The sequence below is a fragment of the Pogoniulus pusillus genome, chromosome 15 (assembly GCF_015220805.1).
Source record: "Pogoniulus pusillus isolate bPogPus1 chromosome 15, bPogPus1.pri, whole genome shotgun sequence".
NCBI classification, from domain to species: Eukaryota; Metazoa; Chordata; class Aves; order Piciformes; family Lybiidae; genus Pogoniulus; species Pogoniulus pusillus.
In genome coordinates this window covers 14034389-14059451 of record NC_087278.1, presented here as the reverse complement: position 1 = coordinate 14059451, position 25063 = coordinate 14034389, and the positions used below count along the sequence as shown (strand labels likewise).

Here is a 25063-nt window from a genome sequence, read left to right as displayed (position 1 = left end):
CTATGTAGAAATTGCTGAGACTATAGATGCACTGAAATAATAGTGCTGAAACAAAAACTGTTTAAAATTCTTGAGTACTTAGCTAGAGAAGTATAATTGTGCAAATTGGCCCAGCTTAAACAGTGTTGTAATATGAATGTAAATGTCTAAACTCCAGAAGGGAAATGTTTTAAACTTAGAGATTAACTCGGTATTAAGAAGTAGTTTTATTTCTTCATTTTACCATCTGCGTGTTTCAGGATTATAGAAATAAATCTGAGCACAGGCATGTGATTTCAGTTCTGATAATACAGACAATCTAAAAGTGCACTTTCTAGTGGATTCTTTTTATGTGTAATGCTTTGAGGACATCTCCATATCTCTGTTTTGTGAGCAATAAAATAAAGATGCTAATGTTTGCTATTTTGTAGATGGAATCGAATGTTTAAAGAGTATATTGGTACTGTGAGTGGCACTATTCAGAAGAACAAATTCAGTGTTTCTGAAAATTGCAATTTTCCAGTGTAGTACTGCATTATACATTTAATTTTTTTTTAGATTTGCCCCTCAAACTTGTCAGATCTGAATGCTGGGGCTATGGAAAGGGGCAGGACTTATATCTTCCACAGCATTTTACCAGATGCCTAAATAAGTTGTGATTTAGTGTTTTCTTATTAACTTCATCCAGACTACAGGTAAAAACATAAATGTAGTTAGTATGTAATTCAGGAAACAAAAGTGGTTTAAGATGTTATGATTACTTCCAATGGAAAATAACTTTCTGCCACTTGACATGATGGGAATTTTAACATACTGTGTGTGAGAGAAGCAGGAAGTACAATGAAGAGGATTGTCAGTGTTTCCAGCATATGTTTTAAATACGCTCCAACTTCATTATGACTGGTATTTTTTTGCTTGAATCTCATAGGCAAATTCTGAAGCATCAAGACTAATGAATGATCTTTATATTAATTTTATAATAAACAGCCTATTTAAATTGCAACTGCACTCATCAAATAGCAAAACTGTGCTATGCTGTTTGCACAATACATTGAAATAGCTTTCTTATCTAAACAGAGGCATATCAATTGAATTACTGAATAGATATATTCAGTATCAAACTACAAGCATTATCATATTTAAGTAATTACCTGTCACATTTTAGACCTTTACTGGAAATTTACATGGTTTCTGTCAGAAAATATGAATCACTCTCAAGACTCACTTTTTATATTATGAAACTATTTTAACTTTCCTCACACATACTTTTATTTTGCTGATCAAAAATACCAGATTAGCTACCATGATTTCTTTGCTAATGATAGCTCGTCCAGAGTTGTTTGAAGAATTGAATGAATTTTACTTCAGGAGCAGAAACTATGTGCAAAGATTTGTTGTAACACTGCTGCTACAGTAGTACCTGATTCTAATAGTTGTTCTGACTCTCATAATTCTTTTTAATACAATACTCTGACTTTCCCTGTGAGGTTCTTGTCCTAGTCTTGCTTTATCATGGTTGACAAAATAGAATGTATCTGTAGCAAAGTAGAATGGAATATTTAATTGTTTTAGCCAGTGATTTGTGAAGTCTTTGAGTCAACTTCTAGAACTTATTTGGAAGTCCACCAGGTGCCTAATTAAGTGACCTGTTTTTCTTGTGAAAAACAAAATTCAGAGGAAAAAAACAACAGATCTATAGTCTGTATTTCACATTGTATATTCATATTTCCTGTGTATTTAACACTGAGGATGGTATCCTTCCTGTTACTACATCACACCAGAAAACCTTTGGAATGTTTTCTGCTCTAACTGTATGTTTGTTAATTTTCAGACTAACTCTTTAAGGTCTCTTTTAATGTTGTTTCTTATGACTGAAGAGATTTTCTATATGTAGAACTCATTATCCTCTTTGAATTTTTTTTTTTCAGTACCTTTAAATCAACCTCTCTCCAAAACTTAGCAGTGCTTTGTACTGAGATGAATGGCATTTACAATGACTAGTTTCAGTTTCTTTCACTAGGAATCCATATATTCCTTGTCTTGGATGATAGTGTCTCCTGGTAGAAATAAATTTTGTTCTGTCTTTGCTGTGCAGAACAACAAACTTCTTATCTATGACCATAAATCTCAAATGCTGCAGTAATATTTATTACCACCTTCATTATTTTGTGGAACCATTAAACAGTTGCTTGTAAAATTTGCTACATGTAATACACTCATGTGCATGACTCAAAAGACAATACCATACATCTAGTTTTTTTTCAATAAGACAGTAGCAATATGATGTTTCTTCAGTGATTTTTCTGAGAGGTTTCTTATTTATTACCTGTGATGGTAACATTAGCTCCAAAAAATTGTCCCAAGGATCATTGGGTCATGCTGCCTCTAATAGGTGGTTAGCCTATAGTACAGTGTTGTGGAGGCAGGGAATTAACGTGGCTGAGTTAGGAATAGGTACAAAAACAGAATTATTTTACTTTCCTGAAACCCTGTCCCCAAAACTATATACAGAAATTAATTTAGTTTAATTAGCAGACTCTGTTTCATTGAGAATATCTTACAAAGGATACTATAGATAAATTTGGCTATTTTAGAAGTCAGGAAATGAAAAAGACTAAGCTATAAACACAGCTTTTCCCCACTATTAATCAGGCTAAGCAGAAAAGTTATACTACTCACAGGTGAGCTCTGCTGTCTGAGAGAAAGGGTGATCTAGATGCTTGTCAGCTCTCTCTCTTTCAGAAGACATCCCAGGCTCCTTTGGCCTATTAAGCTTGCACAAAAGAGTGCTTATGGTGGGAAGCTGTCCAAAGCAGGGATGGTCTGGTCCCTCAGGAGCTTGTCCTTCACAGTGCCAGGAGACTCTCTCCTCAGGAACTATCCAGGTGGGGGAGAGCTCTACAGAGGGTACATCAAGGTGGGAAGTACTCTAATATTTATACCTTTCCCAGACAAAGAGTCAATTTACCATTTCCTAGGTGCGAAGACCACAGCCAATCACCAGCCCAATTCCAACGCAGGCATGTACAAGGGTCACCTCTCACCAGCCTCCCTGCCTCCAGCTTCAGGCCTCAGGGCAAGGAGGGGGGAACAGGTTTTTTGTGCCTTTCCTCTCCTATTCAAACCACGGAGGGAGAGGAATTTTGGGGTATCCAGGGCTCCAGGACATACAGATTCACGATCTCTCATTAGAGCTTGTGCCATAGTCTCCTTTTCTATGATATTTGATAAGGGAAGAAAAATATAGTAGTGATGATGAACTTGGCTGTATACATCAGGATGTATCTGGAACAAAAAACAAAATCTAGAAAAATCAAGGAAGTGCATGGAGAAACAGTTCTCTAAATAAATAATTAAAAAAACCCAAACAAAAGTAAAAATCATGATGTCCTCTCCTTCCTGAAGAGGCACAGACATCTCAGTTTCTGCAGAATTATGTGGAGGAGAACCAGTTGATAATATTTAAACCTGGGGCACAACATTTTGCGTATGTGTTACAATATCTGCATTGGAGAGCGGATAAAGTAAACAGGTAGCTATGACTTGGAATTGGCGTTTAAAAATAAATCTGTGGGCATTTCCACTGTGCCAAAACAAATTCCTGGCAACTCTGAAAGACAAAGAAATATTTTGGTCTTTCAATCCTCATTAAACCCTGGAAGAGATGCAGAAAGATCACCTAACTATAACAGCATTTGCTAGGAGGCAAAGCTGTCATTCTGAGCCTTTGAGGAGAAAGTCTGGGGAACTAGCATGTTGCTTTTTTCATTCCCTCCAGAAGAATCAGGTAAGAGTAATAATAAACTCAAATCTTCCTCTGAGAGACAATTTAGGTATTCAGTTTTATCTGTTAAAATGTCTTCTAGCAAATGGTATTTTGTGGAAGAAGTCTTTAATCCAGAAAGGTTTATAGAACACATATTGAATTATGTCTCCTCTCTGTTGTTCATACCAGTCTTTTCTGCTTTAGAAGGTTTAATTGAACAAGAGAGATATTTACCTAAAAAGCATTCATCTAACATTATATCTGGTTCTTTGGTACTCCATTTATCTGAAGTGGGCAGATGCCCTATTTGACTACTGAGTTTTCCTGATTTCAATGGGGTTATGTAAGTCCTAGTTATTGGTGAGAGAGGAGTGGAAGGACTGTACCAATCACCTGCTTTCTTTAGGTTAAAGAGTAACCTGAGACAATATAAACATTGTATAATATCTTTGTCTGTCTTCTGCACCAGAAAATGATTAATCTTTCAAGTTGTAGGTAAAATACTGCTCTTGAAGTAATGGGTTTGGGTAAAACAGGTCTATTTGTTAAGGAAGGAACAAAAGCTGTTAGGCAGAAGGTATTAGTCTGTGAGCGTGTGTTATGTGAGAGTAAAAGCTCTGGTTTTTGGTAAACCTGGGATTGTTTTGGCCTTTTGATACACTATTTTAGAAATCTTGCTGTGTTGTTAACACATTTACCTTGAAACAGCTGTGGGGGCTTTCAGTAGTTTGGCATGGTTTTTTCCTAATGTAATTGGAGACAATCGTTCCTATATGAGGCACTATTTCCCTCCAAGTGAGAACATAACTGTAGTTTTAAAAGGAATTTGTGGCTTAAGAACTCTAACAAATCTTGGCACACTTAAAGTTCATTGTAATTTTACTGTGTACAGAAATCCTTTCAAGGAAAAAGCTCCACAAAGCAAAAAAATCTCAGTTTGCCTTTCTCATGTGATTTATTCATGCCTATGTAAAATGACTTAATATCTAGCTTCATGCACTGCTGTTATTTTTCATTGTTTAGTCCTCTAAATGCTGTTACTTGAGAGAAGTGGTTTGCCTGTTTGTGATTCCAGTACAAATAAACTGTGACTTGGAAAACTATCAACAGGAAGTAATCAAGAGTTTTCTGTATCACCACTATAATTTTGAGCAGAAAATTCATAGTAATAAAGAAAACAATCTTCCTCAGGTAGTAGTCTCATCTGTTGAAGCAAGAAATGTTTATATCTATGTGGAATATAATTATGGAGAACACTAAGCTGACTAGTAGTTTCACTGTGTATGGAATATGCTGAAAATGAGTATCTGGAAGAGAGATGGGATGAGGAGAAAAAAGGTTGTCTTCAGCACAAAATGCAGAGAAAGATTTTGGTGTCAGTTGGTAAACCACACTGGTGTAGAAAACACTATTTTTGTTTCAACACGACCTCTCCACTCCTTTTCTGGGTTCCATAGTGGTGAGTTTTGAATATGTTTTTTGAGACTAAATAATGAGATAATTTAAGGCTAAATCAGTAGTATGTTAATCTGGGATAGCAGAAGGCCGGTCCAATGCCATGGTAGGAAAAAGAGAATAATGTTAATAGTTTTAGTTCAAGAAGAGCTTTCTATTACCTGAGCTCTTCAGGACGCTTTTTCATGTTTAGATAACATGATGCTTTGGTTTGGTAAAGATACTTACATTTATTGTTTGCTTCTCTTCCAATTTCCAACTTTGTCAACTTACCTTTATTTCTTCTCTCCACCTTTTGTCCTTTTAGAACAGACATTTTCTCCTTTTATCTCTTTTCCTTTTCCAAATAGTACTCTGATTGTTTGGCTAGAAAATCAAACCATGTGTTTCTTGTTACTGTTGTAGGTTTTCAAATTCTATTATGCCATTCCAGTGTATAAACCCCAAGTCTCAGCATTCTTAGTGACTAAATATTTGCAGTACTGTTTGTATGCAGATGCTGGAAGGAGATCTGAAATGGATTACCAACTGATTTTTAGAAATAAATAGAGCATGCACCATTAATAATTTGTAAAAAAGTGAAGGCTTTTATGTTGGCATCTCAAGCAACTGAAAAACTTGTCTAGATACAGATGTCAAGGTGGGAGAATATGCTGCTTTATGTACTCATCAGGACCACTGATGAACCTGCATGTGCGGAAACATCTTAAATTCTGTTACATGTTTTTACTGCTGGACAGCAAAAACAGTGACCTTGTTATTTTCTGAAATGCAGCAGATTTTCTTTCTGTATATAGGGCTAACAGCAGCATCCTTCTTGCTTGTGAAGAGGAGAGGGGATAGTGAGAGTGAGTTCATTGCATGCTGCTTGTGTAACAACTTGATTAGCAAATGGAATTCCTGGCATCTTTTTTGTTCTTCTGGAGCCGTGGGTTATTTGGGTGATGCTTTCAAAGCAGCGAATTTCAGGGAATTTAATGTAAAAGAACTCCTATTTTCAAGATCTATGTCAAGCTGTTAACAGGATTCATTATGTGTACTAAAGTTGCTCGTTTTTCTTTTAAGATATTCCAGTGATGCTCTACTTTCTAATTCAGCATTAGGCTTGTGCTCTTCTATTCTGCCTTCAGGCTATTAAAATTTACTTACCACCTTACTCAGTGTAATACAGTTGTTCCTCCTAGCAAATGTACTTTCCTAAACTAGTTGCTAAGTTTGACTGCTTCAGCAAATTTGGTCTTCCACTCCTGATTGGAAATATAACCTCTAGATCAGTGCTAGCATCAGTTGAAACAGTCATACTTGATAATGCTTGTGTATACTGCTTGCAAATGACTAAATGGTACTGTGATTCAGTACAAAAAAGTTTTGAGGAATACTTCAACCTTCAGTGAAGGATTTGTGCGGCAAGTTTTGTAGTATTTGAGCTTGGGTTCTGTTCTTTGACTACACAATCCTAACTAGTGAAGTGTTGAATGGGGTGCAAAGAAGAATCCTTCCATCCTAATGACATTTATTTTTGTACAACAGAAACTGTTGGGCTTTCTTACACAATTTCTCCTTTCTTCATGCTGTGTTTGCTAGAGCTTCATCAACTTGGCACAAATTGTGGTTTATTTACCTCTTGCAATATGAATTTCGTAGAACTGTGTGAGTTACTGTGTATTTTTTGATGTGTGTCATTTACTGCAGATTAAAAATAGAAGGAATTCTGAGGGATCAAGATTAAGTTTTTAAGAAATAGCAATTATAGGAAGATATTTTTCCATTACTATTACAGTAACCTTAAACTTAAGGAAAAGCTAAGCCACTTATACTCTGAATATTGTAATTGTACTGTAGGATGTTGGTTAAGTTTGAACAAGATTAGAGTTGCTTTTTAAATGATTTCAAGTTTTTAATCTTATTCTAGGAGGAGCTCCTCTGTCCTTCAAAAGGCTTTCTGATAAGAGTATGACATAGGCTGAATGACTCTGAGCCAATGCATAAACTTGAAGCACACAGTCTTGTAAATGTCTATGTATATGGCCTTACCTTATGATAAATGTTTTAATTAGAGGGTACACTGAGGTTTACAAAATACTATAAATGTTGACAATCAGGCTGGTTCTATGTGTTCAATCTGCCTTTCTGTCTCAGGCTTTTATCTGGCATAGACAGCCTATGATTTGGTAGAGATGGACAATTGGGGACATTTGAATCTTTGGGATTTTGAAGAGAATTCTGAGTTTAAAAGTATAGATGTACAGACATGTTAAGGCAGAAAGAACTGTTTCTGTCAATAAGTACTGTCTTCCCGAAATGACTGGATGTGTTTACATGGGCAAAATGCAGTACTATAAAGAAATACTTAGGTTGCATATCCATCACAAAAAATCTAGAGTCTGTTAGCTTATATGCATGAAAACTGTATCTGAAACCAAGAGATTTCTGGCAATGTTAGTTCTTTCTGTTTAAGTTGGAGTTTTTGAGCTAGGAGAAAAATGTGAGGGTCAAACTGTAAAATTTAAATATGCTGGTGTTAAGAAAAAATAGGTTTGCATAGTGCAAGCACTGTAATCAGAAAGTGGCTTTTATTCACCAAATAATTCCTGTTAATTATAAATGGAGTAACATTTCTTTGCTTTTTCCTATTTCTACTGTAGCACATGTTCAGCTCAAATGTATTTGAATTCACCTATGCTGTAGTAAAAAGAAACCCCATTAGCTAAACTCGTAATACATCATAATTATCTGCTTTCTACTATAACTTTCAATATATTTTGTATGATATAGTAGACTTTCAAATAGAAGTGAGGTAAGATTTTAAGTCTATAGCATTTGTGACAAGCTGTCCAGAAAGTACTAGATAGACTTCTGAGGCCTTTTCCATCTCCTGACCTTCTGTGATTCTGTGAGCTTAAGTGTAAAGTGAGGAAGTTTGATGTGTATCTATGGAGTCCATCGAATACATTGAAAATTTGTTTCATTTTCTGGAGATAAGCCAAATATTTGCATTTACCTCTGCTGTGAGACTAGGTTACCTGCTTCTAAGAGTAGGAGATGGAGATGAGCATGCAGAATCAGATACAATAATGTTCTTCAATATTATAGTTTTCTGGCTACTTATGCTATTTGGTAGTTTAACAAATACGGAGTTAGACATTAGCATTCCAAGAGGAAATAGATTTATTTTGTGACTAAATGGGAAATCTGAGTTTTGGCAAAGAAAATACCTGCAATAATACTTTATACTCGAGTTGTAGGTATATGCATATTGAAATTCAGTTGGTTATCTATCATTCCTTTTCAGTGTTGCTAGTATGCTTTCCTCTGTACCTGTAGGGGTCTGATAATTGACTGTCGGAGCTATGACAGCTATTCAAAATAGTAGAATATGCTTTCTATCAAAAGAAGGTACTAATTTTGACAGAAAATCATGGGTTGAGGATTTAAAAGCTAATGTGTAACCTTCTGAGAGATGAAAAAATATGTAAAAAATTATTTTAGGACTTTAATAGAATAATTTAGTAATATTCTTGGAAGCAAATAAATATTTGAAAATGAGCATACTATTTTTTCTAGTATTTTAGTCATCTAAAAGCTTCCTAGACAGAAGAATAGGACTATTTTACTAGTCTTTCAGGTAATGTCTTTTACTTTTTTAAGTCATTAAAGCTAATACCAGATTCATATTTGCAGATGAAGCAGTCTTCACTAAAATCTCAGTTTGCCTGTACATATAAAAATGATCTGAGTGAGATGAAGCGTCAACATTTCCTCAGCAGTAGCCAAATTCCAACTGGCATAGACCCTGCACCAAAGCAATGTTTAAAAGCTGGAGATAACACAGGTAAGTTGTAGTCGGATTGAATAATATTTCAAGTGTTATTAAACAAAACTTTAATAGAACTAAAGTATAAATAAGTATTAAAAAACCTGACTCATTGATCTGTGTATGCTACAATCAGTTAAATATCTTTGAATTTGCATTACAGTTTTAATGCAAAGAAAACATAAATCTGTTTGATAAACATTTTGGTGCTACCTTGAGGTTAAAAATTTGATGATATTTTAGATGCCTTGTGTAATGTTTCTTATTTTACAAGCCTAATTTGCAAAAACAATTATTTTTGCTTCACTATAAAACGTATTATGTAGAAAACTTCTGTGTCCTTCAAACACATTTTCTACTATCTTAAGGTATAAATCCACTTCTCTAACGTAGTTGCTAATACATGTTCTTCCACAATGTCTTTTTAAATGGGCAGTACAGTTAGGAACATATAACAAATGTAACTGCAATGAACGACTCACTTTTGTCTTACTGATCAAGCACTAGTTTTAATTTAAACAAATCCCATGGCAGGGGGTTGAGTGATCCCAGGTAACTTTTTATTTCTTCACATATGTGTGTGGTTTTTTTTGTTCTTACATGACAGAAGGTATGAATTCATGTCTTGATGTACCAGTGCTTGGAACTATTTCTGAAAATGTTCACCAGACTAGAAGTTATACAGAAATGGGAAAGCTGAGTTGTCAGCCAAGAAACAAGTACTCCAGGAATGAACAGATGGATTTGAATAATGACAAAGTAATCTGTGATAAGGAAAGTGAACCATCTTTGCAAAAAAATGCAAAGAGACCTAAAACTTCCAACAACCCTCAGAAGGACTTGGGTGGCAGAAATGATGGGAAAAGAAAACACAGCAAAACTGCAAGCAAGAATAAGTTAATTGCCGGTCAGGCAAAACTAACTCAGTATTTTTCACTGTGAGTTTTTGTTTGACACCTGTGGTATGTTGTTTGGTTCAGAAGTTTGTGTAATTTTGTGAGAGAAGGATGACATACTTGCACCAATTCCTTTGGCACTCTGGTAGTTTTTGTGTAATATGAGATAAATACAAGTCCAGGTTATGCAGAAGTCTTTTATTTTATATAACAGTACATCTTTAGTAATTAGAGCTATGTTAGTTTCTGTTAATGAAGTATGATTTTCTCTCCAGTGTGATGGGAAAGAATTTTTGATGAATATATATATCAACACTAAAGCACAGTAATTTAAAATTACATTAAATTCACTTTAAAATGTTCACTCTTCAAAGAAGGTGGTGTGGATCAGTAATTTTCAGACTTGCCAACACGGTCGATAGACTCTTCCCAGCATACACCTGAGCACTGCAGGAAAAAAAAGATAATTTGCAAGTTTAAATCATCAGACAATGAGAACTCATTTATGGTCTCTGGAAATGTTAATAAATTCTTCCTCCCCTGTGCACATTTTGGCTTTGTAGTTTAACAAAATTGAGTATTTTTTTTTTGTGTGTGAAATAAAGATATACTTACAGTCAAAATCTCTCCTTCCTATGGGGAATTTAGGTGAATTTTCTCCAGCTGCAGTATCCCTTTCTTGTATTGATTCAATATTTTGAATTTCAGTGTCAGCTGGAAAAGCCATGGCTCCCTTCAGTGCAAGATAAGGTAGTTGCTTCCTACCTAAGTTTATTGCCGTAATATGATTTAAGGAATCATGTCTGGAACCTGTGTCCTGTTTTAAGACAAAACAAGAGTGGCAGTTTATTTGGAATCAGTTGTGTTCATTTTTTTTGTACTTTATATTTAGCAATGTATTTTATCTTTCAAGAGGATAATTTAAAACTAATGACCTGCCTTACATATTTCAATGTTTTTATGATAAAGAACATGTTAAAGTAATGCTATATATTTGGTGTGTTGTTAACCTGTTGCTGCCTATAGGGGAACACTGAATTAAACACAAATAGAGGCACTTTTTCTCCACAAGTTTTGACTATGTGTAATTCTGTAAAAAATAGATTTCTTTAATTCAGCTCTCCAAGTTACACATTTAAAGTCTTGGAATTAGAAAATGTATTCTTGATTATAGTACATTAAACTGATACTTCTGTGTATCCACTAGGTTATTACTTCAGAAAAAAAAAAAATTAGTTTAAAGGACTACAAACAGAATTTCCATTTTACAAGAAAGCCAAAATGTTAAACTGAAAACTCACCCAAACTTTCCTATTTCTGTCGTCCTCTTTGTCCAAAACACTACTGTCTTCAGTCTTATAATACTTCAGCAAAGGTATATCTCCTCTGTTTGCAGTTCTATCTCCATTTCGAGGAGTTTTTCCTAGATTTAATGTGGTTAGCAACATATCTTCATCTTCTACATTTTGCAGAGATTTTGAAACTGAGAGTAGAAAACCTTGAGAAAGCAGAGAGAGAGAGAGAATTAACACATATGATGATATACTCATTCTTAGTTACTCTAACACTTGCATAGAAGTTGAAGAGTTTTCAGATTTGAAGAAATCTTTCCTAGTTGCAAATTAGTATGTTCTACATCTGTGCCCACTTTATATATTTTACAGATTGAATGGAAACTACTTCAGTGAATAATGAGTTCACTCTTTAAAATGACTCATATCTAGGAGTAGCCTTTTCTATAATCCTTCTAATCCCTTCTGTTGTTTAGAACTACTTGCACATTTCTTTAACATGGATAATTTGTTTCTTTGTATGTTTTTAAAACAGCACAGATTAGTTCCTTTTGTTGGATGAGTATAACAGAGTTCATGGAAGAAGTGATGTCCATTCGTGTTGCTTACAAAAGCTTTACCTCTAGTTGAGGCAATTTAAGAGAAGAAACTTATCTACAGAAGTAAGATAAGACTAAGATAAGGTGAGATCTATCACAGTTTAATCAGAATGAATTCACTGAAGAGCTTTAAATTTCATAATAGGTTAGGCTGCTGCTGTATTAGAGATGAAGTAATTATTTTGTATTTCCATGTGCACCATGTCACCTTACATTATTTAGATCTTGTACCTAGAGATCTTTCTTAATACCTAAATAATTACCTGTCAGCATCTTCATTCTGGAGGTGGACCTTTTATAGTTACAAATATAACAAGTCTAATACAGCCAAATATACCCGTTAAGAATGTGGAAAGAAAAGTTCAGCTTTTATTTTGAAGTCTTTGGAGTCTATGCTGTGGAAGAAAATGTAGGAGCTCCTGTAAGATATTTGTGTGGGGAGGGTTGAGTGTTTGGATGTCTTTTTTTAACCTAGAAAGCAAATGGGGCCAGCTCAGATTTTGCTAGTCTCTTAATGTTAGTGATGCAAACTACTCAGTGGCTGTGTGCCTGGTAGCTGGTACCCATCTCTGGAATTCAGGGTTGTTCTGATTAAGCAGAAAGAGTATCTGTTTCCTTTGTTTTTCTCTGTCTCCATTTTGCTGCTTCCATTTTTTTTCCTCTGGTGTCCTATTATAGGAACACAAATGCCCGTCACTAATACCTACCACTGATGTCTTGTTAAGGTGAAAATAGTATTTAACAGTCTAGAGAATTTTACACATCAGTGGTGTCGCCTGATAGCAAGTATACATTTTTGACTTTATACCTGTTACAAGAAGTTGAAGGAGGAAATATGAGTGCTGCTGAGAGGTTTGTGTAAGTATGGAAAGAACAATTGCCTGTTGGAAACGGGCAATGATAGTGATACTAATCCACGTACTGAGGATGGTGTATACAGGAACTGACCAGAGTTGCTGGAACTGAACATTCCTGAAAAAACAGACTGTCTTGCAAAAGTAACCTCATGGTGAAATGCTTCATGGGAAAATATATCCTGCTGTACCAAGCAGGTTTTGACTAAGAGAGATTTTGGGTACACCGACTTTACCCAAAATGAAGAAAGTACATATAATCCTTTTCAGGCAGAATCACTGCTTCTCATTCTTTTCTTTTCCTTGCTGTAGACGGTGTACTTGCCTCTGGGCAATTGGCTTCTTTTTCTTTGACTTCAATTATCTGCCTAGAGAGGAGACAAATTTGAAAGTCAATTGCACATGGATTTACACTTTTCTTCCACCTTCCCTTTGCTAACTAGAATTCTTCCTTCACAGATTTGTTCAGTTAATAAAGCAAAAGGCATGTGTGCTCTGTAGTGGTACTTTTCATTTAACTCAGTCTAGACAGAACAGAAACTTTGCTTTGGAACTGCCATGTTGGTATATGAACTAAGAATTGGTGAAGAAGCTATCTGCCCAGTAATCACGTGTGTGGCAAGAACTTATGCTTACCTGAAGCTGTGGCACACATAGGTAGGCAGTGTGCAACACACAACTAGCTTCTAAATGCTTCTCTTCCATTTTAGTACAAAGCACAGTTAAAATAAAAAATTACTTACCTGGATCAGTTGGAGAGATGAGATATCTACAGTATCTCTAAACTGATGGCCATGGAAAACTTGCAGTACTGTACCTTCCAATGCCTCCCAGGCTCTTGCATTGCTTGAACTGCTCTTCATTTTGAAGCTTAGGTGAATCCACGGTGATTCTAGTGAAAATTGGTGGAACCTCCTAATTAGACTGCTAAGAAATCAATAGCTATGTCTATGAATTCACTTCTTTTGCCTGTTCAGAGCAGTAGATAACATTTGGTATGTTGCAGATTTCAAATGCTCTGTGTACGTATCTTCATAATGCATTTGGGAATCTTAACACTGCTGTCTACATTTTTTTTTTTTCCTTTTCATCTCAAAACTTTGCAGCAAAAATGTGAAATGTTTTGCTATATCAACCACTATGTTTTATCATTGATTATTAAATTAGCATTTTCTTTTTGTATTAATAGCCTAGTACTGCTTACAGAGCAGTGACAATTATTTTGAGAACACTTCTTTTTTCCACGTTACATCTTGTTACAATGAAATATGAACTCTTATAGTGCACTGTGTTTCAGATGTAACTAAACCTTGATGTGCCTGTAATTTATATTCTACTCATTTTGAGTTCTTCTAGGAATGTATTGTGAGCTAACTGTAATATTTATATTTGGTCATGTAACTCCTCTAAATTGCCTGATACAAATGCTGCTCTTGTTTGGGAGTGTGGAGCTCTTCTTGTTTGGGAATACTGGAGGTGCTCCTGGTCCCACACAGGATCAGCTTGCAGTTCCATGCTTTCAGATAAGGAGCATTCCACAAAGGGAGACAGAGGAAGCTCCATGATCCTAGACTCCTAGAAGCAGGTCCATGGCCCCAAACAGGAGCAGGTATGTGGTCCTACACTGGATCATCTCCACAGAGACAAGAAGCAGCTCCATGGAGGGAGACAGGTTCTATCTGGTACTATTTATCTACTCCTCTCTAGAAGAATGGAGCTGTGACCTGCTCCTGTCTCACTCCACGGAGCTGGTACTGTAATCTGTGAGATTTAACTGGTAAATAATAAATCAACTATAATGCCTAAAATTCAAACAAACAAAAAACCCAACTCACACACACACGCAAAAAAAAAAACAACCCACCAAAACCAAACAAACTCCATGCAGAAACACTTTGTTTTGATATATAAAGTTTGGGTCAGCAGGAAGTTTGCTATATGCATCTTTTCATGTTAACAAAAACTAATGAAAGATCATCCCTTTTCAATCTTTGAAGTTCCACGTGAACTAGTCAAAAGGCTCTACTAAAAGCAAGAAACTGCAGTTGCACAGTAGTTGCCTTACACTCATGCTTAAACATGATTGACTAAACTGACTATTCTGCCATTGAAGAATGTGTTAGGTAAGCACTTAGGAGTTATTTTAATTCTCATTATCTGAAGCATTCACAGTTATTATCACATTTTAACTGGAACACTCATTCTAGTGTGACCTTTCATGTAAAATAAACACGTATACAGCCATGAAATTGATTTTCACTGAGAATTTATTCTGTGAAAGTACATTTGTGCTAAGTACTTCCCAAAGTGAGAGACTGCTGGTAGCAAGAATACTATTCATGGAAGAGGTGGCAAAGAACTACTGCAAATGAAATGGTAATTAATCACATTTGCTTTGTCTTGGTTACAGAATAAAAGGAAAAGTAAATTTATATCAATGAAGTGCTTAAGTCCACTTCAAACTTATCCATGTCAAGAGTACAGCTGGTGATGAACCAGGGCAAATCTTGCATTTTGCAGCACTGGTCCTGTGTTACAATGATTACACTGTTCTACTGCCATCAAAATGTTTTTTAATGTCATTGTATATCTACCTGTTCATCAGCTGCTGTTGCATAACTAGGGCAGTTAGAATACTGCAATAGGACTGCACTAGCATTATAATAGTTCATTCCTAGTTCTGGTTTGGTGGGTTTGTGTGTAATTGGGGAAATTTAGTAAGATAATGGTGTGTATTAGTTATTGGCATTTAATTTTGCTCTCAAAAAAAAATACATTAGGGTAATTTTACTGTAATACAATCCTACAATGATTTGAAGTAAACACTATTCTTTAGTGGTGATGAGAAATAAGTACTCTGACATAAACTATCCCATTCAGTTCTTAGTTTTATATTTGGCTATCTCTGGAGGGAAACCTTGATGGGAAACAAGAACATTTGCACTGCATATTTTATGTCTTCTTCACAACACCTAGGCAGTTTATTCACCTGTAGATTATTCACTGAGTTAAATGTGTTTGTGGCTTAGCTGAATTTATTACCCAACCTCGCTGGATCTGCAAATAGAAGGCAAAATTCACAAAATTATCATGATGTTGTTCTCCTTTTACTCATGGCTTAATGGTCAGGAATTTCTTCTTCTCCTATGGAAGCCTCCCAAGAAAATAAGAAGTCAAAGTCACTTGCTTGAAGTCTAGTATTGTAGTCTAGTTTTTTGCCTTCCTCAGAAGACGCTGACCCACCACCATTTCACAGACACTGAAGCCAGCGCTTCCCTGACATTCACATCTGTCCTGGATTTGACTAAGACAGAGTTAATTTTCTTCACAAGTTGGAATGGACCACACCCAGGATAGCCACTTAAACCATCAGTGTCATACTCCATATGTAGGAGGTGAGGCTGGCATGGGCTGTTGGTGAACAGTTGTATGAGGGTGTTGCATTTTAGATTTCTTGGTTTTATGTTGGGGTTTTTTTTTGCTATTGTTATTCCTGACATTTGTTCATTCTCTGTATTAAACTCTCTTTAACTCACAAGATTTTGTTTTGCTCCCAGTTTCTTCCCTTTCTGCTGGGGTGACTGGCTGTATAGTGCTTGGCTGTGCCTCAGTCTAAACCTGTGGCAGCATCCCAAGCAAGCTCTTCCATGTTTGTGAGTATGAGGTCCAGCAGACCACTTGTCGTCTTTGGCTTCTCCCTCACTTGAATCAGGAGATTATCTTCAGTGCTCTTCATGAAACTCTTGGATTATATGTGCCCTGCTCTTATTTTTTCTCCAGTACATGTTGAGCCTGTTCAAGTCCCCCACAAGAATCAGAGCCTGCAGGTATGATGTTGCTTCTATATGTTTGCTGAAGGCCTCATCTGCTTGTTTGGCCTCATCAGGGAACAGAGACACAATCTAATACCACCCATACTGATCTGCCCTTTAACATTTAATTTATTAACAAATTACACTCTCATGCTGTTCTGTCACAGGCAGGGCACTTCTGCCTCCTCTTCCTGGCTTGTCCCTCCTGAAAAACCTATTGCTTTCCATTACAATACTCCAGCTATGTCTTTGAGATTATCACAGAATCATGGTCCTGCAACCACACAGGTCTCTGGTGCAGAGGAGGAATTAATTGATGTGAGATGGTATTTTTCAAAAATTAATATTATTTATTAATTTTGATACTCAGAACTCTCACCATCCCCAACCAATAATTTTAATAATTTTCAGTTCCTACATGGTCATGGAAATATTCTATGGGTAATATCTAGATCTAGCACCAACCAGCAAAATATTTGAACAGTAATTGAACTGGAAGAGAAGATTTCTGTGGTCAAATGAAGCTTGTGGTTAATATGCTGCTTGCCCAGTAGATGGGCTCAAGGAGCTCTTTCTGCTCTATGGCAGAAGGCAATGGAGAATTACAAAGAGGCATTTAAGCATTTACTCACAAATTACTATTACCCTCATGGGGGCTAGCCACACTCCAGCCAGTGCCCAAACGCTTTCAGGGGCCTCTGTCTTGTTGGACATTGAGACTTGAATCTTCCCAGCTTCTGGGAAAAGATGCAGACAATATCTGACTTTGTTCTCCTGGGTGCTTCTGGCCAATCTGTTATGTCCAGGAATTCTAAGCAGGACTTTCAGGGTAGTCTGAGGCAGGATGTTGTGTAGTCTCAGCACAATGTCACGCTGACCACACAGGTCAATCGGGTGGTGGCATCCAGGGTCTCCTCCTGGTAACTCATGGCAGTGGAGTTTACCAGGTAAGCAATAAGGCAGTAGACAATTGCAACATGGCTGAGCACAGCAGAGAGAGCAAGGCAAAGAACAGGCAAGCAAAAGCAGGTTATTCACCTGCCTATCTCCTTTTTAATTGCCCTTTGGACACAGAATAGCCAATCAGGATGGCAGTTAGCCAAACCTTACCATATTAGCCAAAGCCACAGGCTCACTTTTCCCTAATTTGGGAAAAGCACAGGCCTTGCACTAGGCAGGCACAGGCTAAGTGTGTGTACCTTATACCATAGTACCCTGTGCAGGTCAAGCTCAGTGGCTCCAGGTCCTTTTGTGTCCACTTCCCATGCTCGCCTCTCTGGTGGAGCAGAAAAGCATGCCTAGGCAAAACATGTATAAGCCTATTTTGGGCCTACCACAACAGTCTCTTAATTCTTTATGTTTATGTGGTGCAGGCTCATTTCCTGGGAAGAGTTTGAAAGTTGTTTTCGTAGTATTACCTTGTAGGCAGTTTACATCCAAGTACTGGAGGTGATCCTGCTTAAGCTATTTTGTCTTCACTTTCATAGAATCATAGAATCAACCAGGTTGGAAGAGACCTCCAAGATCATCCAGTCCAACCTAGCACCCAGCCCTAGCCAGTCAACTAGACCATGGCACTAAGTGCCTCATCCAGGCTTTTCCTGAACACCTCCGGGGACAGCAACTCCACCACCTCCCTGGGCAGCCCATTCCTTACCACTACAATCCCTTTGTTCATCAGCTGGGGCTATCAGCTCCTAGTATGGCTGCTAGGGATTCTCTGTCTCCCCTGACAAGATCATAGAATGGTTTATGTTGAAAGGGACCTCAAAGGTCATCCAGTTCCAATCCCCCACCATAGGCAGGGACACCTCCTGCTAGAACAGGTCCCTCAAGGCCTCATCCAACCTGGTATTGAAAACCTCCAGGAAGGGAGCAGCCAATTTAAACCCATTACTCCTTGACCTGTCAATGCAAGACCTCATAAATGGCCCTTCCCCAGCCCTCCTTTAGACCCCTATCAGGTACTGGAAGATCTAAAATCAAGAATTTCTTTTGAGAATGCTTTTTAATTTTCTGTATTGCTGAAGTACTTTTGGCAGCTTCACTGAAGGTAAGTTTTAAATTCACTTATTTGAAAAAAAAAAGTCTCAATTTTACTTTGTCATTTCATGGTATTCACTGAGAGATAGTTAGGCAGATGTATTAGTCATCAACTGGCATTCAAGAATCATTCTTACCACATTAGCTGAATTCATATGCCTCTATCTGGAAGACTGGAGAGATAAAAGTTTGGCAAATATAACAATTATTCTTTCAGTGGCAATTTCTAAATTGTTTGTAAACATTTAAAGCCACAGTAGCTCATAAATATCTTAGGTGATAGACATTTACCTACTGATTGGATTGCCAGAAACATTTGTAAACAACCTTAAGCAAGGATCTTAAGCAAAGCTTAAGGACCTTAAGCAAAGTATCACAGTATCATCAGGGCTGGAAGAGACCTCACAGATCATCAAGTCCAACCCTTTACCACAGAGCTCAAGGCCAGACCATGGCACCAAGTGCCACGTCCAATCCTGCCTTGAACAGCTCCAGGGACAGCGACTCCACCACCTCCCCGGGCAGCCCATTCCAGTGTCCAATGACTCTCTCAGTGAAGAACTTTCTCCTCACCTCGAGCCTAAATTTCCCCTGGCGCAGCCTGAGGCTGTGTCCTCTTGTTCTGGTGCTGGCCACCTGAGAGAAGAGAGCAACCTCCTCCTGGCCACAACCACCCCTCAGGTAGTTGTAGCCAGCAATGAGGTCACCCCTGAGCCTCCTCTTCTCCAGGCGAACCAATCCCAGCTCCCTCAGCCTCTCCTCGTAGGGCTGTGCTCAAGGCCTCTCCCCAGCCTCGTCGCCCTTCTCTGGACATGCTCAAGCATCTCAATGTCCCTCCTAAACTGGGGGGCCCAGAACTGAACACAGCACTCAAGGTGTGGTCTAACCAGTGCAGAGTACAGGGGCAGAATGACCTCCCTGCTCCTGCTGACCACACCATTCCTGATGCAGGCCAGGATGCCACTGGCTCTCTTGGCCACCTGGGCACACTGCTGGCTCATGTTCAGGCGGGTATCAATCAGCACCCCCAGATCCCTCTCTGTCTGGCTGCTCTCCAGCCACTCCGACCCTAGCCTGTATCACCTTTGTCTTTATATGAAGGTTTAAATTGAGGTGAAGCTCCACTCCTATAGTGTGCTCTTTATGTCTCATATGAATTTATTGAGTTTCTGATCATTAGATTCAATTTGTTTGCTGGATAGTCAGGAAAAAAATACTCTAGAATTTAAACCTTTATCTTCCTACACTGGAGCAAATTAAGACATCTATTAATGTTTGTTGGACTACATGGGTTGGTTTCTTACAGTTGGGTATCTAACATAAGATCTTGATTTAACTGCATAAATTGCTCAGCCTATTTTCACAGCCTGTGAAAAACAGAGCAGCAATTGATTTTCCTTTGTTCAAAGCAGAGAAGTTTAAGAATTGAGGTTGAATACATTGAGGTTATGAACTGCAAACACATTTTATAATTCATTGTTATTCAGTTATTTTTATTTGATAGCATGTATAGACTTGATATACCTGAACATTTAAACATGAAAATTAAAGCTGTTTTATCTTCTTTTGCTGTTGCTCACAATAAGGCAAATATTATACAAGAACAGAGTCATAGAAGCAACAAAAAAAGAAGTATTAAAAAAAGAAAAGCAATTTTGAATGTTCTGTTAAAATCCATGCACATACCTAAAAGGTATGTGAACTCTGTGAAGTAGCCTACCATATGCAAGAGTGCTCCTGGTTTTCAGATATTGCATCATATCTATTTAGTGTGATAATAGCTTTAGGCATGACATACAAGTTTGATTGCCATTATTTCAAACTAATGTAGAAAGAAGTTGATGATACTCCTGGAAATGCTACGTAGAATTTCACTTACTTCCCAGATTTATATTGAGCTAGAAGCCATTAGCAATTTTCATTTTGAGAGCATTGTTAGTACAATATGGTGCTATGAGTCACTAAAAACTTAGTGACATAAAGAATCACAGCCTGGAAGAAAAAAAAATTAGTTCATGTCGAGTGCTGCATCTGATTTAGTGTATTATGATCAGAGATCTGAATTGTCCTTTTGTGACTTGTTTTTCAAGACCCATCTAGCTCTGGTAAAAGGTACTGATTTGAAGTTTGGAAAGAATTTCTCTGTTACGGCTTTTGTATTCTATCATCACGATATAATGATACTGCCTATAATGGTTTCACTTCATGTTGTGCAAAAATTCTTGACTAAGGTTTCATCACTGATTTTTCCATCAACATGGACCCTTTCATAAGCATTTGATGGGGAGACATGTTCATTGAATAGATTTACTTCCTTAATATTCTTGCTAAGAAGTGCACATGGCTATAAGACACAGGGAAACTCCTAACATTTAGGTACTGAATAGTAGCAGTACTTCCAATTGAAATTTTAATCTTTGAAGTTTTGAAAGAATTTCTCTGTTAAGGCATTTTATATTCTATCATCATGATACAATGATACAACTTCTTGTGCAAAAATTCTTGACTGAGGTTTCATCACTGATTTTTCCATCAACATGGACCCTTTCATAAGCATTTGATGGGGAGAGATGTTCATTGAATAGATTTACTTCCTTAATATTCTTGCTAAGAAGTGCACATGGCTATAAGACACAGGGAAACTCCTAACATTTAGGTACTGAATAGTAGCAGTACTTCCAATTGAAATTTTAATCTTTGAAGTTTTGAAAGAATTTCTCTGTTAAGGCATTTTATATTCTATCATCATGATACAATGATACAACTTCTTGTGCAAAAATTCTTGACTGAGGTTTCATCACTGATTTTTCTATCAACATGGACCCTTTCATAAGCATTTAATGGGGAGAGATGTTCATTGAATAGATTTATTTCCTTAACATTCTTGCTAAGAAGTGCACATGGCTGTAAGACACAGGGAAACTCCTAACATTTAGGTACTGAATAGTAGCAGTGCTTCCAATTGAAATTTTAATCTTTGAGGTTTTGAAAGAATTTCTCTGTTAAGGCAGTTTGTATTCTATCATCATGATACAATGATGCCTGGAGAAGAGGAGGCTCAGGGGTCACCTTATTGCTGTCTACAACTACCTGTAGGGTGGTTGTGGCCAGGAGGAGGTTGCTCTCTTCTCTCAGGTGGCCAGCACCAGAACGAGAGGACACAGCCTCAGGCTGCACCAGGGGAGATTTAGGCTGGAGGTGAGGAGAAAGTTCTTCACTGAGAGAGTCATTGGACACTGGAATGGGCTGCCCGGGGAGGTGGTGGAGTCACTGTCCCTGGAGCTGTTCAAGGCAGGATTGGACATGGCACTTGGTGCCATGGTCTAGCCTTGAGCTCTGTGGTAAAGGGTTGGACTTGATGATCTGTGAGGTCTCTTCCTTAATATTCTCGCTAAGAAGTGCACATGGCTATAAGACACACGGAAACTCCTAACATTTAGGTATTGAATAGAAGCAGTGCTTCCAATTGAAATTTTACTCTTAAAAGCCTTTGAACAAAAATGATGCAATGCTAGGAAAGCATGTAGTCTATGAAAGATAAAGTTTGTAATAACCTATCTGCATCTTTAACTTCATTGTGCATATGTGATAAATTTTGAGAAACTCCACAAAACTTCAGTATATCTAATATTTTCTTTTAAAAAGTTAAGTGTTACTATCAACATCAATATTTTCATGTGCATAAAATTTGACAATGCAATTTAATTGCATGTTTCTCCTAAGATGGCTCAACATCCTGTATATCCTCCAAGATCAGTATGAGTTCATTCTGCACCATGTCAAATTCTGTTTCTAATTTAATCCAGCAAATGCTGTATAAGAATACATTTTCTCCTTATTGGAAAAAAAATGAAATCTACAGTAATTGTTGACTGTTGATTTTTACCTGCATTTTTTTTCTCCTGTTGTTGTCTGTTCAATGGTAAATCTCTGGTTTTCAATCAAATATGCTTATAACATTTTAAGACAAAGTGATAGTGCCTTCAGAACTGACAAATTGAGCTTTGTTTAGAAGCAAGAGATGTGTCATTGGAAGTCTCAAGCAGCAGAAGTTAAGGAAAAGAAAAGAACTTTAGTAAATTACATTTAAGAGATTTGTGCTTGGATGTGGTCTGATTGCAATTCCCACTTCCTACTAGCTAGCTGAAAGCTTTATGTAATTTCCACTAACACAGGAGTCTCAGCTTATATTGTTTGGCCCTTAGCTGGATTTCTTCTAATTTCTTTTCAGTTTTTATCAGAAACCCTATTGGCATTTTAAGAGATTTGCAATCTGTAGGAGTCGTATTATACAGAACAAGAGGAAGAGTCTGTGCTTGGTCCTCTGTTTAACAGGAAGGCTGTCTTCAACAGAAGTGCTCCACTGCTTTGCTTTTGCAACATATCATTACAATCAGTATCATTTGTTCCATGCTTTTTCAGCATCTGTGAAGCAGCAGCTGGTTACTGCTTTCTTCATCATCAAAGTGCTTTCAAGGACATTGGACTAGAAACTTCTAGGAGAATTTTATTAATTTGCAAACACAGGAATATGAGTATTTTAAATGTTGGTATCGAATGTAGGTCAAGTATGATGTAAAAAAATATTGGAGAAGGTTCATCCACCATGTGCATGTTACTCAAAAAATCTTGGAAGCAATGGAGCTCTCTTGTAATTTTTAGGATTCTCCATGATTTTGATAACTTTAAGTTTCTTCTTTGTAATTTCATTTTATTTTGCTAGGAATACAAAACATAAAATTCGTCCCTTTGAATGTAAGTGTTGGCATTAAATATCTGCATTTAATACACTTCACTCCTGGGATTTACACAGCTCTAACAAATAAATCATCTTCACACAGGAATCTGGACATGTCCTAGCCACATTAAATGTCTGCATCTAATACACTTCACTCCTGGTCACCGTTGTCCTGAATCTATTTAAAGTGGAATAATTGAAGGGAATTGCTATTTGCTCAGTAAATGGCAAGAGGTAGGGTTATTCCAGTGGTCCTAGAGAATTAGACTCTTCTTTCACACTAAAAGACTTTTGTTAGGACATCACTGTTGCTTTTTGGCCCTTTACATTTATCACTCTTGGTTAATATTTATGATGTTGTTTTATTTAAGTGTTTTAAGATTCCAGCAAAGCCACTGACAAAGCTGTCCATGTTTTTCTCTAATTTCTTTTTCAGTAATGCTATTGCATTTCTAATTAATTACCCCTTTGCAAAATTTCTCTGCCTTGATTTGTAACTTCTCAGGATAAATATTCCCCAATTCTATACAATTCTTCAATTGTGCACTCTACTCTCAGCTATACACTGCCTTTCACCAGATGGAGGTCAGTGAGGGACAAGAAATGTGATTTCAAATGAAAAATGCCAGCCAAAAGACCCTTCGTGGTCCTTGCATGCAGTAGCAAGTGCTAAATGTTAAGATATTTTACTGTAATTCAGGTGTTTACTTAGAGATGTCTCATGTGGTTGAGCATCTTAGAATCTCATTCTGCAGAAACATGTAAAGTTTTGCAAGAAAGAGACTGAAAACTTTACATCTCCACAGGAAAATATAAATAAATTGATAGCAGAACACTTTTAGAATGATTGCAGCACATCTTCAATGCATTCTTTTATGCAAAGTGCAAGATGTACCATCCCTGAAAGTGTTCAAAAAGCCATGTAGGTGTGGCAGTTTGGGACACAGTTTAATGGCCATGGCAGTGTTAGCTCGACGGTTGGGCTTCATGATCTCAGTTTCCTACCAAAACTATTCTATGATTTTAGAGTTCTAATTACTGTTGGAATATGGATGCATGTTCTGAAAGTAATTAAAATGAGACTAATTAATGGTATTCCTGACATATGCTGTCAAAGAATGCAGCAAGGATAAACTGATGTAATAGGAACTGTTTTTACTTTTCTTTATTCAAGTGTAAAATATTTAACAGGTTATTAGGATTTTTCCTCTTTCCTCTGTCTTTTTTTTTTTCCCCAAGGAAACACTCTTTTCTTTTTGCTGGTGTGGAAACTACATGCCTCAAGCACAACAAAACAGTTCTTCTTTTACAAGATCTTTCCCAGCCCCTGATGGACTTTTCTGTCCTTATAGCTTTTTTAATTCATAGTTTTGCAAGAATACTGAACAATTCTCTTCATGTAGCAATTTTAGCTGTTGAGGTACAGGGTTTGTTTCTAACTTACTGGTTCCTGCCTTATGCTGTTCTTTATATTCGCTTTCAGGTAGTATATTTGTAAATTCATTTAAGTTAATGGTCAAATTACATTATTCTCCCCTCTCCTCCCCCCCCCCCCCCCCCCCCCCCCCCCCACCCTTGCCTATATGGTTACGTACTTTGATGTTATGAGGAATGTTATGATAATGTTACCCATATTTATTTTTCTCTAGTAACTGCATGATGCTTCAGATCTGTCTTGCATCAATTACATTAGGCCAAAATCAATGATCTCTAATCAGTAAAGTTATTGACTACAGTAGAAACTTTGCTCAATTTATGCCTGTAATTTTTTTTCTGTACTAAAAGAACTTCTTCATGTTTTCATGAAATAAATCT

General features: G+C 37.0%; 2 protein-coding genes across 6 annotated transcripts in view; one reads left to right on the top strand and one right to left on the bottom strand.

Moving 5' to 3' along the window:
• Window positions 1-10981, top strand: part of PARPBP (PARP1 binding protein) — a 38687-nt gene extending 27706 nt beyond the window's left edge. For 4 of the 5 annotated variants that reach the window (XM_064155447.1, XM_064155449.1, XM_064155450.1 and 1 more), the window contains 2 exons: window positions 8882-9032; window positions 9622-10981. In XM_064155447.1, coding sequence (XP_064011517.1) covers window positions 8882-9032; window positions 9622-9956 — 486 coding nt within the window. In that variant the 3' untranslated portion in view covers window positions 9957-10981. Of the gene's footprint in view, window positions 1-8881; window positions 9033-9621 lie in introns of those variants that run through there. The other variant, XM_064155451.1, reaches the window with a different exon arrangement.
• On the bottom strand, window positions 10410-11511 carry PMCH (pro-melanin concentrating hormone). Its single transcript, XM_064154855.1, has 2 exons — window positions 11212-11511; window positions 10410-10727 (listed from the first exon to the last, which is right to left on the bottom strand). The coding sequence occupies exons 1-2, from the start codon at window positions 11458-11460 to the stop codon at window positions 10410-10412; spliced, it is 567 nt and encodes a 188-aa protein (XP_064010925.1). The 5' UTR covers window positions 11461-11511.
• Window positions 11512-25063: the final 13552 nt, after the last annotated feature.

What these genes read in the sequence shown, in the direction of transcription:
- PMCH (XM_064154855.1), bottom strand. Translation starts at nt 11,460, where the DNA reads ATGAGTATATCATCATATGTGTTAATTCTCTCTCTCTCTCTGCTTTCT. An exon ending in ACAGAAATAGGAAAGTTTGG is followed by an intron (nt 10,728 to 11,211) that starts GTGAGTTTTCAG and finishes GTCTTAAAACAG; the next exon opens with GACACAGGTTCCAGACATGA.